The sequence below is a fragment of the Dermacentor albipictus genome, chromosome 3 (genome assembly GCF_038994185.2).
Source record: "Dermacentor albipictus isolate Rhodes 1998 colony chromosome 3, USDA_Dalb.pri_finalv2, whole genome shotgun sequence".
Classification (NCBI taxonomy): domain Eukaryota; kingdom Metazoa; phylum Arthropoda; class Arachnida; order Ixodida; family Ixodidae; genus Dermacentor; species Dermacentor albipictus.
In genome coordinates this window covers 137,778,716-137,795,011 of record NC_091823.1, presented here as the reverse complement: position 1 = coordinate 137,795,011, position 16,296 = coordinate 137,778,716, and the positions used below count along the sequence as shown (strand labels likewise).

At 44.7% G+C, this 16,296-nt stretch overlaps 1 protein-coding gene across 4 annotated transcripts in view; it reads left to right on the top strand.

Moving 5' to 3' along the window:
• The window catches only part of LOC139057935 (uncharacterized), a 115,745-nt gene that overhangs the window by 47,856 nt on the left and 51,593 nt on the right, over positions 1-16,296 (top strand). For all 4 annotated transcript variants that reach the window (XM_070536734.1, XM_070536735.1, XM_070536736.1 and 1 more), the window contains one exon: positions 12,273-12,450. In XM_070536734.1, coding sequence (XP_070392835.1) covers positions 12,273-12,450 — 178 coding nt within the window. The remainder of the gene's footprint in view (positions 1-12,272; positions 12,451-16,296) is intronic.

Genomic DNA, 16,296 nt, shown 5'->3' with positions numbered 1-16,296 from the left:
CGCATTAGTTTCATAAATCTGTGTTTAACACAGCAGTTTCAAATTACAATTGGTAACAGCCGACAGGAGACATCGGCGCACCAAAGCAGCTAAAGATATTGAAAAGAAGTATTGTACAAGCTCTCCACAACATAAACAGGGCGTATGCGCAACTAACGAGCGCTGGATAGCAGACTACGCACGCCATAATGAAAGCAACATTGACAACGTCGAGTTGTACAATGCGGGCCTCAAATATACCAGTTTGGCAAAATAGTGAAAACGGAAATTTGCTGTTGAAAATGAAGAAAAATTGTGAGAGGACACATAGCACAATCGGCCTCGGCGTCCAGAGCGAAAGCACATAGACTATGCCGCAGAGAGCATCTCCGCCCCAGTCCAGTTTAAGCCCCTAATGAAATAAAAGTAGCGCGGTCTTTCGCCCTCACTTCTGTCAACTTTGGCTCCCCCTACGCGGTGCTGTACTAGGAGACGCCCTCCGAAGAAGCTCCGGGCGCGTCTCTCTTCAACGCTAAGTAAGCGGCGAGAACACAAAGCGCGAAGCTATATCAGCACTGGGCATTCTTTGTCGGCACCGCAGATCGCTTCAAAGTACAGTCCATGCGGTGGTGTCGCTGACCGAGCACGTTTGGTCCCGGTTCACAACGGTTCGATGCGGATGGATAAGGCGCTAACGGGTGATATTGGCTTGTATTCTTGAAGCGGCATCAGTGCACCTGTTTGCCTACGTACCATCACACCTTGCTAACGTACGGCGATACACTGAAATGTGTTGTTCGCCAAAAAAAGACAGGCCAAAAAAAGACAGCGCCGTGAAATGCATCACCGAGTCAACAAAAAATCCCGCCACCGTCTGGTAGACGTTGAAGTAACGTGCGTGTTTGGTTTACAAGAATTTACATGAATGCGTTTAAAGTGAGGTACATCAATGGAAATACGAGTTTGTACGTTTATTTTTCTATATGATAAACACATTCACAAACATTTTGCTTGTACATATTGCAATCAACTATCACACACGTCACTGCTGAACATCTGCTTCATTGGCGCCTTCATCAAATTCTTCACTTGATTGGTTGGACAAACCGTCTTATTCCGTAACACTTTCGTCGTCATACATAGAATGACATTCTCGGCTGTTCTTAATTAGCACAAACACTGTCCTATTATCAGTGAAGTAGTTAGGTATGGAACCTATTCTGGCCACGACGAATTCCCACCCTTCTCCAACGAAGTCAGAGAAAACCAAGTCCAACGCAGTTCCCTACTGGGTTGTCGGTTCGTTAACGACTGATTCAAGTTTCAGGCCGAACGAGTCATCCATTCTTGCCTGAAAGGTACTTTCTTTGTGATTGAAATCACCCACGAGTAACGTAGGCAAACTTCCATTCGTGGAAACACACTTGGATACGATGGCGATGGTATCTTGAATGGCCACATAGGGTATTTTACGGCTCTTTACATAGGCATGCATGCACGCCGCCTAGCGGAGCGATCGACGCCTAGTGCCATCTATCGGACAAATTGCGCTTACGTGATTAGTTTAATTTACCCATCTTTTGCGATATATATCTCGTCAAGACAAATTGTTTAGTAACGGTCCCATTTGTATACGTCGAACCCTTGGCGAGTACCAAACCCCTCAGGATACGTCCGAACTCGGAATTTGCTTCGTTTCTTGAATCAATGTGGGCCTAGAATTCTCCTTTCAATGATATCTGTGTTCGTTGCAATTAGTAATTCCATGTATGCAATGTTTATCGAGTATTTCATTGTGGCTATATTTATTTACCACAACCCATACGGTTTTATTTAGACACGAAATTTGGTACACAACAGTCCCCGGATGGGTACCCATTTTTGTCGGAGTATATATAGCGGAACGAATGTATACCTACCTTTATATATATATATATATATATATATATATATATATATATATATATATATATACACCTGCCCTGTTATAGGATCTATGATTGTAGGGTGCGTACGGGCACAACTAATTTTAGTCGCCGCCATCTCAGCTATGACGTCACACCGAGAGCCGCCATCTTAGATTTTGGAAACCAGAACTATGGCGCGATTTCGTCCCATGACGTCAATATCCCTTCATCCACCTCTATCATCTATATTGGACCATTACGTCATCATCATTGGTACCTGAATTTGGTCGTCATCTTCAGTTTTAGATTTCGAAACTATGCCACCGTCTTCTATTATGACGTCATACTCGCGTGGTTCACTTACGACTTCCTTATTGGAACCAGAATTTCGCGGCCATCTTGGATTATGACGTCACAGTCACTTGATGCCACCGATTGGGTTGTCATTAATACACTATGGGGCCACCATCTTCGATTTATCAGTGACATCACCAATCAATCACAAAATCGATGTACTAATGATGTCACCAATCAATCACCAATCGGGTTGCTATATCACTTTACTATGAAGGGCGCCACCTTGAGTTCGTCGGACTGAAAATTTCACGCCGAAGCTAAGTAGTAGCAGGACCGAAGAAATCGAGGAACGTGGTGAATGAGAACTAACGCTCTTAAAAGCACGTAGCGTTCGTCGACCACTTGGTTGAATTCAGGCACAAAAGTTGCAGTAAAACACTTCGTGGGGCTAGTTGGTGCATAGCTTTCAAAAAATCAAGCGCCAACGGTAGCGGCACACAAAGAAGGAACAAAAGGCAGGACAAGGTGCTACTTGCAACTGTTTATTGCAGTCAAAGGTAGATAATTATATAACCACGGGGGGGGGGGGGGTCGAAATAAGAGCGACACTCATTATGTGAATGCGCACGTGCGAGAACACTGAAGATATATTTGAAGGGAATCGCGATTAATGACAATCTGAAACTTATCTAAGAACATGCTTTCATTGTTACAAATGTTTAGAGATGGGGTGCTCACACATGCGTCCCCTCTTTTTTTAATCTGGTTGGCCTCCAAAAATTCACGCGCCACAGAAGCTTTACTTGTACACATGATTGTTGTGTCATGAAGCCTTTCTTAGCATACTTGTTTCTTCTCATTCCCGCAAGCCTTGCAATGAAGCGGCAAGTTTGAACCATAGCCGTTTTTCAATGAAAGCTTATGCTCCCGCAGGGGTTCATTGATACATCGGTCAGTCTGAGCGATATACTTTTTCCCACACTAGAGTGGTATGCGGTATACTACCCCTTCTTCACACTTAACAAATGGTTTCGTATGTTAAAAAGAAAACCCTACTTTCTTCGAGTCATCAGAATCAATCAGGCGGCACAAGGTAGCAAGCTTTCGGGGTGCTGAAAAACACGCCAGGGACTTTATATTTCACGGCGAAGTGTTTAAGATTATGCGCCACTTTATGAGAATACGGTATCACCACTGGTTTAGTTTTCTTTTCTAATGCTTGACATTCTTGACCGCTTCTCTTTCTTTCTTTTTTCACCTTTTTCATAAGCACCTCCGAAACTGCGCTTAAAACCAAAGAAGAAAAGCCAGCCTTCCTGAACTTCAAAATCTGTTCGTCAAAGCATGCTTGGGCCTTAGGACAGCATGATTTTTTAAGGGCGGACTCGAGGCACATAGTGACAATCGCACGTTTTACAGTCTTGGAGCGTCCAGAGTCATACGGCAACAATTGCTTGCGGGCACGCGGTCGGTACATCCACCCGGTACATCCCAGGAGCCTTCGCAGGAGCCTTCGTCAGCAGGACCCTTCGTTAGTAAGGGGTGACGAAGGCTCCTGCTGGATGTACCGACCCCGTGGCCGCAAGGAATTGTTGCCGTATGATTCTACAAACTCCAAGACTGTAAAACGTGCGATTGTCACAATGTGCCTCGAGTCCGCCCTTGAAAACTCGTGCTGTCCTAAGGCCCAAGCAAGCTTTGACGAACAGATTTTGAAGTTCAGGAAGGCTGGCTTTTCTTGTTTGGTTTTAAGCGCAGTTTCGGAGGTGCTTATGAAAAAGGTGAAAAAAGAAAGGAAAAGAAGCGGTGAAGAATTTCAGACATTCGAAAAGAAAACTACACCAGTGGTGATACCGTATTCACATCAAGTGGCACATAATCTTAAACACTTCGACGTGAAATACAAAGTCCCTGTGGTTTTTTTCCGCGCCCCGACAGCTTGCTACTTTGTGCCGCCTGATTGATTCTGATGACTCGAAGAAAGTAAGGTGTTCTATTAAACATACGAAACCTTTTGTTAAGTGTGAAGAAGGGGTAGTATACCGCATACCATTCGAGTGTGGGAAACAGTACATCGGCCAAACTGGCCGATGTATCTATGAACGCCTGCGTGGGCATAAGCTTTTATTGAAAAACGGCTATAGTTCAAACTTGTCGCTTTATTGCAAGGCCTGCGGGAATGAGAAGAAACAAGTATGCGAAAAAAGGCTTCATGACACAACAATTATGTTTACAAGTAAAGATTCTGTGGCGCGTGAATTGTTGGAGGCCAACCAGATTAAAAGAAGAGGGGGCGCCTGTGTGAGCACCCCGTCTCTAAACATTTATAACAATTAAAGCATGTTCTTAGATAAGTTTTAGATCTTAAATAATGGCGATTCCCTTCAAATATATCTTCAGAGTTCTCGCAAGTGCGCATTCACATAAGCAGTTTCCCTCTTTTTTCGTCCCCCCCCCCCATGGTTATATAATCAGCTACCTTTGACATCAATAAACCGATGCAAGTAGCGCCTTGTCCTGTCTTTTGTTCCTTCTTTGTGTGCCGTTACCGTTGGCGCTTCATTTTGTGAAAACAAAAGTTGCAAATAAATGCAGCGCGAGCATATGGCACTTAGGAGAGCGAAAACTAAGCCGCATACAATTGCAGCATGTACGATTAGGGATGAGCGAATACTCCGTAACTTACCTTACCGAGCTGGGACAATTGCGCTGGGTTGAAGTCAGTCCGGCTGATTCGTTGAAGCCACACCTTCATCCGTGCCATGTATCGCTTGGCAGATGGAATACAGAATAGTCCTTTGCCGCCCCTTTCAATTGTGCTGCATTTGAAGGCACAGCAACGCGGCATAGCCAACACGGAACGCGCTACATAAGCACAAAGAAGGCGCGAAACGTGATCCTTGGACACGCGGCTAGCAATCTTTGGCAACGCGATGGCGGAGAAAGCAAAAAAAAAAAAACAAGCAAGAAAAAAGCGCTCGAAAACACGCTGTGGAGTTTGGACAATATGAGGGCCGAGAGTCGAGGTAAAGCACAAGGCAGGAGGACGGCGGCAATCTTCAAATCATGGCGCTACCTTTGATATTTATTTAGGGGCTTTAAATCCAATTTGCTCACAGCACCTTCGCAACATTCTACAACAAATGGCGCCCCAGTGGGTGAGCGCCGTCCGGCTCACTGGCCCTCAATCGCGTGCAGTCTGCTAGGACCCAACTCGGATGCCACCTATTCAAATACACGTAAAGCACAGTAGCGTTTTTCTGAAATAAGCACTTGGCCGATATTAATGAAACTTGCCGCTTTGAGAGAGAAACTTAAATTCGATTTACTGCTGAAAGCGGAATTTTTTTATAGTGCGCATTTTTTAAAATAAATTTTAAAAAATTGGTAGGTCAGAATCATTTAAAGCACGAATTTTATAAATCCGCAGCTCGGCATCAGGAACGAGTATACAGGTCTGTAAACTGCATCCGTAAGAGCACTCAAAGCGGGCGAATTCGACATGTCAGTTCTTATGGGAATTTGTTACATTGTTTACAAGGGGTTTGCAAAAATTTAACTCATATATAAGTGGTTTACTTGAGAGCCATGTAAACTATATCAATTGCGGGCGCTTTATATTTACATTTAGGTGCAGGTTACACAATTGTGCAATACCTCTTCATTGTCGACTTATACTTGTAAACATGAAAGTTTCATTTTCTGAAAAATTGCCTTTTTAACAGCCTTTATTAAAATATTGACGACATAAATCAAAAGTTCGCAACCAACAGTCATTAGATTTTACCTTTTTCTTTAAAGTACAACAAGCTCGATCAAATTTGGTGCACCCTTTGAACAAATAACATTATTTCTCCTTGTTCTTGTATTTGATAGGAATGTACCAGCTAAGCCTCCTTCTTAACTGCACGCAATGATGGCATTCAGTAGGCGGAGCGCTGTGGTCAAGCCCTGTTGCGCCGTAGCCTTCGCAGTGGCAGTCATTGAAGAAGCCGCGGAAGCACCACGAAGGGGTTTTTCCGCTCCTTCTTCCACCGCAGCTTTTATTTCTTGCGCTCTTCTGCGAAACGATTACCTTAAATTTTATGATGGCTACGTCACAACTGAAATGCCTCACAAGTCTGGACCCCCAGCAGGCGCATTCTAGTAAACACAATGCATGCACTTCCTAACAAAACTGCTCTCTTCATTGCAATATATACTAACTGAAGAGTTTATAGCGGCCAATTTTCTAACTCCAATTAAGTGTTGAATGGTAAACCATGTACACGTCCCACTATAAGCTGGAAGCATTTGAGAGCATCTGGTGAGAGTAAGAATTGTTACCTGAATTTTTGAGGTGCAGTTCATCCATTGATACACAGTTGATGCCAGCATAGTGCAGGATGTAGAAGTGATAGGTAGGTTAAAGTGCAGTGATCATAGGTTAGTGAGGGCTAGGATTCAGGTCAATTTGAAGAGAGAAAGAGCAAAATTGGTCGAGAAGAAACAGGTCAACCTAGAGGCAGTAAGGGTAAAAGCGGACAAATTCAGGCTGGTACTTGCAAACAAATACGCAGCCTTAGAACAGCGAGATAATAATGACATAGAGCTAATGAATGAAAGCGTAACTAGGTTGGCTTCAGAGGCAGCAGTTGAAGTGGGAGGCAAGTCACCAAGGCAACCAGTAGGCAAACTCCCCGAGTAATAAAGCACCCAATAAATAAACTGCAAAAAATGAAAGTGTTCAATTCAAGAGATAAGATAGAATTCGCGGAACTGTGAAAACTGATCAACAATGCGATATTAAGTGATACTCGAAACTATAACGTGAGAAAGACAGAAGAAGCCATAAAAATGGCCGTAGCCTGAAATCAGTGACAAGAAAGCTTGGCTTACGACAAACCAAGATGTACGCACTAAAATATAAGCAGGGTACTATGTTCAGAAATCTCGATGACATAGTAAAGCAGCGGAATAATTCTATACTGACTTGTACAGTACCCAGAGGAGTCAGGATACTTCAATTAGAAACAGAATGAACAGGATACAGAAACTCCTCGTATAACTACTGATGAAGTCAGAAGGGCCTTCCAAGACATGAAACGAGGGAGAGCGGCAGGAGAAGTGTATTAAGAGTCGTTTAATCAAACATGAAGCAGACATGATGCTTGGAAAACTGATGGTTCTTTACACGAAGTGTTTATCGATTGCAAAGGTCCCAGAAAAGTAGAAGACTGCAAACATTATACTAATCCACAAAAAGGAAGACGTTAAAGACTTGAAAAATTGTACGCCATTAGCTTACTCCCAGTATTATATTAAATATTTACCAAAATTATCTCCAATAGAATAAGGGAAACACTGAACATTAGGCTGGGTTCAGGGAGGGATACTCTACAATGTATCACATGCATGTAATTAATCAGGTTATCGAGAAATCCGCAGAATATAATAAGCGTCTCTAGACGGCTTTCATAGATTACGAAAAGGCATTTGATTCAGTAGAAATACCAACAGTTATAGCGGCATCACGTAATAAAGGAGCACAAAACGCTTATGTATATAACTTGCAATATATCTACAGAGGTTCTACAGCTACCTTAATTCTACAAAAGAAAAGCAGCGAGATACCTATAAAGAAAGGGGTCAGTCAGGGAAATACAATCTCTCCATTGCTATTCACTGCGTGCGTGGGAGAAGTATTCAAGCAATTAAATTGGGAGTGCTTAGGAGTAAAGATCGACGGCGAATATCTCAGCAACCTTCGGTTTGCCGATGATATTCTTCTATTCAGCAATAATGCAGACGAATTACACCAAATGATTCAGGACTTTAATAGAGAGAGTGTAAGACTGAGATTGAAGATTAATATGCAGAAGACAAAGTTAATTATGAATAGCCGTGCAAAGGAACCACAATTCAGGATTACCAGTCAGCCTGTATAGTCTGTGAAGGAGTACGTTTACCTAGGTCAATTAGTCACAGGGAACCCTGCTCATGAAAAGAAATTCACAGAAGAATAAAAATGGGTTGATCGCATACGGCACGCATTGCCAGCTCCTGACAGGAAGCTTACCATTATCATTGAAAAGCAAGGTGTACAATCAGAGCATTTTACCAGTGCTGACATATGGGGCAGAGACTTCGAGACTGACAAAAAGCTCGAGACCAAGGACCGCGCAAAGAGCAATCCAGCGAAGATTCCTCTGCATATCGTAAAGAGACGAAACGAGAGCGGTTTAGGTCAGAGAGTAAACGGTGTAAGATGATATTCTAATTGGCATCAAGAGAAAAAAATGGAGCTTGGCAGGTCATGTAGTGCGCAGGTTACATAACCGTTGCGCCATTAGGGTTACAGAATGGGTACCAAGAGAAGGGAAACGCAATCGATGACGACAAAACACTAGATGGAGTGAAGAAATTAGGAAATTTGCGGGCGCTAGTTGGAATCGGTTGAGGCAGGACAGGGGTAATGGGAGATCGCAGGGAGAGGCCTTCGTCCTGCAGTGGACATATGATGATGATCCGTACAGCAGCCTGGTAGAACAAACTAGTGACGAAATGTAATTGCCCTTCTCCGCAACTGCTTTCTGGAGTAAGCGAAGGCAATTTCTAAAGGCCGTGTTCTTGTGTCCTGCAAGCGCCAGATGTAATTTTAGGAGCCGGAAATACGTCATGGTCCCCTTGCGTCATTTTCTTTTCGCATGTTGGTCTCGGCGATCAGTCTAGCACTGTAAACCGAGCTAAGCTAAAACAGACCTTTTAAGGACTTCGACCTCCCCTGAGACTACATGCCTGAAAACCTTGCTTCATTAGAGTGGTTCTAAGATGCGGTCCATCCTCCATATTCTCTGGTTTGCATGGCTTTTATATAGAGCGTCCAACAATTACGGACGAAATACATCGGTCACAGCGATGTTGCATCGTTGAGCACACTTTTGCATGTAGCGAGACATGCGCGGTTAGTTAAGGCATTTTTGGAGTATATTGCACAATGGTGACCCGCATTTCCTGCATTTACACAATATAACCTAAAATGGCCCTTCCTATCATCAGGAGGGGTTTCGAGGCTGTTGACTCGAGCAGAATAGCTGTCGTCTGCTATCATTGCTATTGTAATCATTCATTTACCCACAGGGCATTTCTGCATTAGAGGGGGGAGTGGGTTACACAACAAATAGGAAGGAAATAAATTATGAGCTTATACACAATATTTCCTTATTTTACAGCGTTAGCTAAAAGTATGATAAGTACAGTAATAGAACATGACATATAAAAGTAGCATTAAACAAGAAAAAAATAAAAGACCAACAGCAGCTCGTACAAATGTTTTTTATTATACAGTGTTAGCTAGTGCTTTTCGAAAATTATCATTGTGATTTGTGGAAACAATGTCCGAAGGCAGTTCATTCCAATCTTTCGACGTACGTGGCAAAAATGATTGTAAAAATATGTCGTGTTACAAGCACCAATTCTAACTTTATGCTGATGATGAGTACGGTAAGATTGGTAACATGCTCACGACATGAATTTTGTATGAAGTGTAGGGTAGGGATATAGCTTATGAAAAATGAAAGGCGGGAAATTCTTCGACGTGTTGCTAGCGGTTGAAGACCCAGATTCAATTTCATTGGAGATATGCTCGCACTATGGTTCTAGTTCCAAAGAATAAAACGTGTGGCGTTATTAAAAGGCGGAAGAAGGGTTCGCACGAACGTGAACTCCTCTTCAAGTTGTTTCACTTTGGCATTTTAGGCTGAAATGTCACTGCAGGATCCCATATTTTGCACGTGTTTTAACCACATTTGCTGCTTCCCTATCCATTCAAATATAATTCAGAGATAGCGTGGACGACCGTGGTGCCCCTTCAACATTCACTGTAAGTCAATAGAGATGTGAGGGTATGAGAAATGGAAAGTCAATTTTCGGGAAAAACTGCCTTTAGCAGTTTTTTTCTAAGGACACACCAACCAAAAAGAAAGAGAACAATGGGCTCAAATTTAGCCAGAAAATTTCATTGATGTAAGTTATGTGAAAGTTGCGTAATTGTCAATGTGTTAGTGCAAAAAATCTAGGCGAAAAAAATTCATCAAGTTTGTGTAAACATTTTGATAGTAATAGCACACGGCATGCCCAATAACGTGGTTTCGGACGCCGAAAAAACAACTGTTCATGTCACAGAAACATGATCTGGAGGCCTCATTGTACTGGGACCATTGAAGCTTACGTGCACACTGTGGCCGTGGTGCCGCAAGCCGAGTCCATCAGCACTCGACGGGAGAGGAGCGGGAAAGTGGATTACAAAAGAAGGCAAAGAATGAAATGCGAAATATGGAAGGTTTCGGTGTAATGGTGATTGCACAGTCTTGAGTCACCGCACTCGGAAGACTGGTGCGCCATTTAGGCGCACCAGTCTTCACCAGTTGCACCACGTGACCTACATGCCTCATTCGGTGATAAGAATAGTCGGCGTTTTATCGTCTAATACCACGCTACACGTCATGCACGTTTTCAAACTGGAACGTATAAAATGTGCTGCAATGTGGTACGTATTAGACCAATTTAGGTTTGGTACTTTAATTCGGCAATTCGCTAAAAAGCACAAGAATGGGCGCACAAATGTTTCATGGTACAATTTCAGCGCTGCTTTTCCCGAGTCTAAAGTGCACGTGAAAAAAGCGGTTGGCAGTTTCAGGCAGCATTTCTGAGCACTCCACCCACCTCCCCCGCCCCTGTCTGTTGTAACTTTAGAAATCATTCTAGGAGCAGCGGTTCATTGCAAAAGAAAACCTTTGTTTGGCTTTGTGTTTTGTTCTAACAGCGAAAGCCGTCACAGATATTATTCTTTCAATTGTTTTTTTTTTTATGGAGTTCATGCTGTCATCGTCCACTATGCTGGCCTGTCCTGCTGCATTACCTGCTCTGATTGCATGTGGCGCAAGATTTTAAATGTTCTACATGTGACAATTTCATTCACAAAATTTGATGTGAGGAGTAGAATTTTTATATTACAAGGCGCACTAAACATATAAGTTAAATAAGGCAATATTATTTATTTCTTTACTTTTTGTACTTTCCATGCCCTAAGGCGTTACAGAAAGAAGTGGAACGAAATAGAGAACTTGTAGAGACGCTTGGTAACAATGCCACAAAACTCGGAAAGGCATAAACGGTGCTATAACGAGATCGGGGTGGGAACGCTGCCAGCAGTGGTTTAAGCAGACGTCATGAATTTCGACTACCATTAGTACGGACCAAGATAAGATCTTTTTTGTTCATGGGCTACACTGCCTTGTGAATGAACGAAATGCCTTACTCAGAAAGTTTAAGAACTATTCTGGCGCCAAAACTGCCCAAATACACGAGAAATATTAGGTTGACGGCGCTGCACTTGTGTCAGCATCACTAAGGGCCCGACTAATATTTTCGAAACAAAATGCGTTTTTAGTCTACATTTCTCCAATTATTGACATCTTTTAGCAGAACCATTGATAACAATTTTGAACGGATATTTTTATCATTCTTAACTGCGTTAAAGCAGGTCACAAGACAGAATCTATAATACCTATGACAGCTCGTTTCCCGCCGCTCCATAAGTCTAAATGCGCCCACGTGTTCGGCCTAGTGTTTACCATTGCGGGTGATGTGATTCACCGCGTGGCAAACACACGATGTCCGCAATCTGAAAAAAAAAATGAAGCTTCGAAAGTTTGCATACAGTTCACCAGCCTCGTATCCCTAATAAAAACTCGCAGTTTCTCCCGAAAGGTGAAGCATCGATTGTGATAGCAAATTAGTGGACAGTAGCTTTATCGGCCGCATAAGCTTCTAAACAAAATTAACAACCATGATGTCAAGAGCGCACAAGCAAACATGAACGTATCTCAGTCGATAACTGCGAAAGCTCACTGTGAAAGCGCTGGATCTAGGAAGCATGGTAGCAGCCCAACTCCCATAACCTATTCAACTCTTCATCAAGAACAATATCAAGAACAAGACACCAACTCCACGTAAATACCAAAATGATATTGCCATTGCAAGCACCTCAGCCGTGTAATCATCTGAGATTATTCTGATCAGTTTCTTTCACACGCTTTCTTTTATCAGAACATGCAGCCACCAAGACACCATGACGAACCTTACAAGCAACGTTACCACGAAGATGCATTTAGACGAGCTGTGGGACCACTACCGGATATACCACTATGGTCAAGTGGGTGGAAGTATCACATTCAGAAATTTCGTTGCTTCCGTTGCTGTGAGATTAGCAGCGACGGGATTGCAGGTGAGTGTCGTAATCTCCTACAAATCCGGCTATACTTTTAGTCGCACAAAGTTACTTAGAAACACTCGTCAAAGGCGTTCATGGATTGTACGCTATACGGTAACGGAACTCCCTCTTTCAACCAACCAACACAACCTGTGCAAAATGCAACGGTTTTTTTCCACGATAAGAAACAAGGTGTAGGTAGGCATCCGCTTCAAAAAAGAAAATGCAAGATATGTGTGGCTACACATTGCCTGTTATAAAGTATCGATGGTAAAACGCAAGATCAAACATTACACTGACTTGTTCACAGCAAACTAGCCCTTAGATGCTGCGAAAACAGAATTTATAGTGGAAATGATGTAATGTTACTACCTCAGTTATGACGCTCTATTATGCCCCTCTTGTACCGTTCAGAAACAGCGATTAGATTTTAAGGATATATATATATATATATATATATATATATATATATATATATATATATATATATATATATATATATATATATGTATATATATATATATATATATATATATATATATATATATTATATACACGTGCGTTTGCTTGCTTCTCAACGGCTAAATAATGTTAAGCATCGCTCGGGGGAGGGTGTTCCAGCATATATCGGAAGTTCTCGAATGTTATCGCGGGTTTTATACGTGGTCTGGTTGTCCCTGAGCCTTGCATAATCTGGCGGCTGTAGAACTTTCCGGAAGATACGCGGGCGTAAGCGATCATTCTGGAACTCACGATGACTCGTGTATAAAAGCCGACGCTCTCGCTCCGCAGGCCAGATTTTCCATGGTCACCGACTGTGTTCGCCAATATCGTTGTTTGAGTATAGCCTATTTTTGAGGGCGCAGCTTCGCCCAATAAAACGTTAGTTTCGTCACTGACAGCTTTGCTCCTTTCTTCACGGTCACTATTACGCGACGTCTGGTGGAGGTTCTAGTGCGTTTATGTACCGAACGCCCCCTCACAGCAGTGATGCAAGCCCGAACCACGAAGACAGCACCAACGTCGCGAAGGACTAGCGAGGAACGTTTAGAACGACAGAAAGCGGAGCTAGTTGGTGGGAATTCGCTATGCAACTACTAGTTGCATAATGGATAATGGGTCCTTTAAGCCTGCGACAAGCGAGCTAGCCGCAGGCTCCAAGGTCTGCCGCTGGAGTACGTACATTTGCCTGAGATGACCAGGAAGATCGTTACCAAGGGAACGACCACAACGGCAGGAATCGCGCTAAAACAACCGAGGGAGCCACCTACCTCCTCTGGGGCCTCATGGAAGGATCGGGAAACCTGGCTCGAGTCTTTCGAGAAGATCTCAGTGTTCAACAACTGGAGCTTTGAGGATAAGCTGCGCCACGTGTTCTTCTCATGGGAAGACGCCACCAGGACGATTGAGGAGCCACCTTAACGACGTGGGACCTATTCCCAAGCGGCTTCCTGCCGACATTTACAAGCGTCCTGGGCAAAGAGCGAGCCCAAGCTCTACTAGGGTAGCCAGCACAGCTGCCTAGCAAGATCGTCCAAGTCTTCACGGAGGAGATAGCCCGTCTTTTCCAAAACACTCAGACGGAATTGTCGGAGGAGAAAAGAGACCGCTTGCTGATGCGGGGCGTCAAGCAAGCACTTTTCGCCGGAATTGTCCGCAACCCGTCGAAGACCGTAGCTGAGTTTGCGACACGAGCATCGACAATTGAGAAAACTCTGGAAATGCGCACATGCCAATCTGACCTCCATGTGCTCACACCGCAGTGCGCCATCCAAGTACTCGGTTCCGACGACCTCCAAGAGACCATCAGGGCCAGTGTTCGCATAGAACAGCTGAATATCTTGCCTTCGTCGAAAACCCAGGTGGCCTCAGTCTCTGACAGGGTCAAGGAGTAACTACACTACTCACTGGCAGGTTCCTCAGGCGCAGCCCCACTCACCGCAGCCCCAGCCAGAAGCGATGACTTACACCGTCGTCCACTGCCGCCGCTGCCAGCACACCCGACCGTAGTACAGCGTAGCGTTCCAAGAAAGACTGATGCTTGGCGCTCCCCCGGCCATCGTCCGCTGTGCTATTACTGCGGAGAGGTGGGCCAAGTCTGCCGCCGGTCCCCACACAGCCAAATGGGACAATGAGGGTTCCTCGGCAATGCTCTGCGCCCGCAGGAAGGTGAACGTCCTCGCAATATCACCGACTACCTCACCTCATTTAGGTGGAAACCTCGACGACCGTCGCGTTCACCGTAACGAGGTCGCTAGCTGTCACCGCCGCGCCGACCATGTAATGGACCAGCTCGGGGCCTCTCCGTCAGCCCATATCCATAAAACCAAAAGCCGCAACCGATCCAGAAGTGATTGCTGTTAGTCGAACTGACGAACATCATCCGCCACCAACGAAGACGCTGAAAACACTATCTCCCCCACGTAACGATACGCCGTCATCGCGACGACGTATGGAAGCAATGAATGCACTGACCAACTGCTTGACATTGCGCCATACCACCCACACGTCAACGCCATACAGCCGGGATCCTACGCCAAGACCTAGTTGCGATGCAAGAGAAAGAACCGCCGATTTCGACGTGCTTGTCGATGGCCACGCACTCCCCGCCTTAGGGGACACAGGACCCGGCCACTCAGTGATGCATCGATCCATTGCCGCCTTGCTGCCTAGTTGAACAAAGTTCAGACTGCATGGGAAGGCGCTCAAATCCGGAGAGCTGGAGAACACGTAATAATGCGGACTGGAATGTGCACGGCAAGAATTATCGTTCATGACTGGACCTACCCTGCCACCTGGGTCATCTTTCAACAGTGATCAAGAGACGTCATTCTCGGCATGGACTGCCTGAACCCACACGGCGGAATAACCGACCTGAAGTCAAAGTCGATAACGGTAACCGAAGATCAAGCAGTGACGCCAGAGAGCGCTCGTAGGCACCATGCCTTGACTGCACTTGAGGACCAAGACAACATCACATCTCGCTCCAGCGTTGTCATTTCTATCGGCAGTGAAACACCCGCAGACGTAGAAGGCGTCATCGAGGGCGACCACCTTCTACAGCTAGACCGTAAAATTTCAATCGCAAGAGGGGTCTCTCGACAGTACGGAGGGAAAGCGAAAATGATGCTGACGAACTTCAGGCAGGAGTTCAAGCACAACAACAAGGGCACGATGATCCCATACAACGAGGAAATTGTGGAAGCCGGCAATGCGTTTGTCCTCTCTGATTATGCCGCATCTTCCCAATGACCATAGTTCCAGAACCAGACTTCGACATAAATCCATGTCGCCCCTTCACTAAGCAGCAGCTCAGTAGTCTTCTCTGACGATACAAAGACTCCTTTTGGACGTCATGGAGGATTCGACATTTACCAGTTGCAAAGCATCGCATATTAACCGAACAGTGCGCTCGACCACTCTGCCTGAGCCCTTACCGAGTTTCGATGCGAGAACGTGAACCAATAAGGCAACAAGTAAGCGAAATGCTGCGCGTCGACATCGTACAGCCGTCGGAAAGCCCGTGGGCATCTCTTGTAGTCTTGGATAAGAAAAAGAAAGGAAGCCGACATTCCCTGAGTGCGGCGCACCTAGAAGGTGCAGCGTGTCCAGAATTACGCGCGAGAAAGGAGCCCGGCTGCGGGCACTCAATGAGCGTGACGCGTGTCGGCGTTAACAAAACGTTGAGTCCCTACATTGGTTGAATGAAATCGCATTAACGCTGACATTCATCTTGAGGTGGTTTCGGCCAGAAAATGGTCAGTTCCAGCAAAACAATATTATTAAAGGGTGGGTCTTCGCACGTCTTTGCATTACGCGGGCGGTACTCTTACCGACTGAGCTACCCAGCGCCGTTTTCTC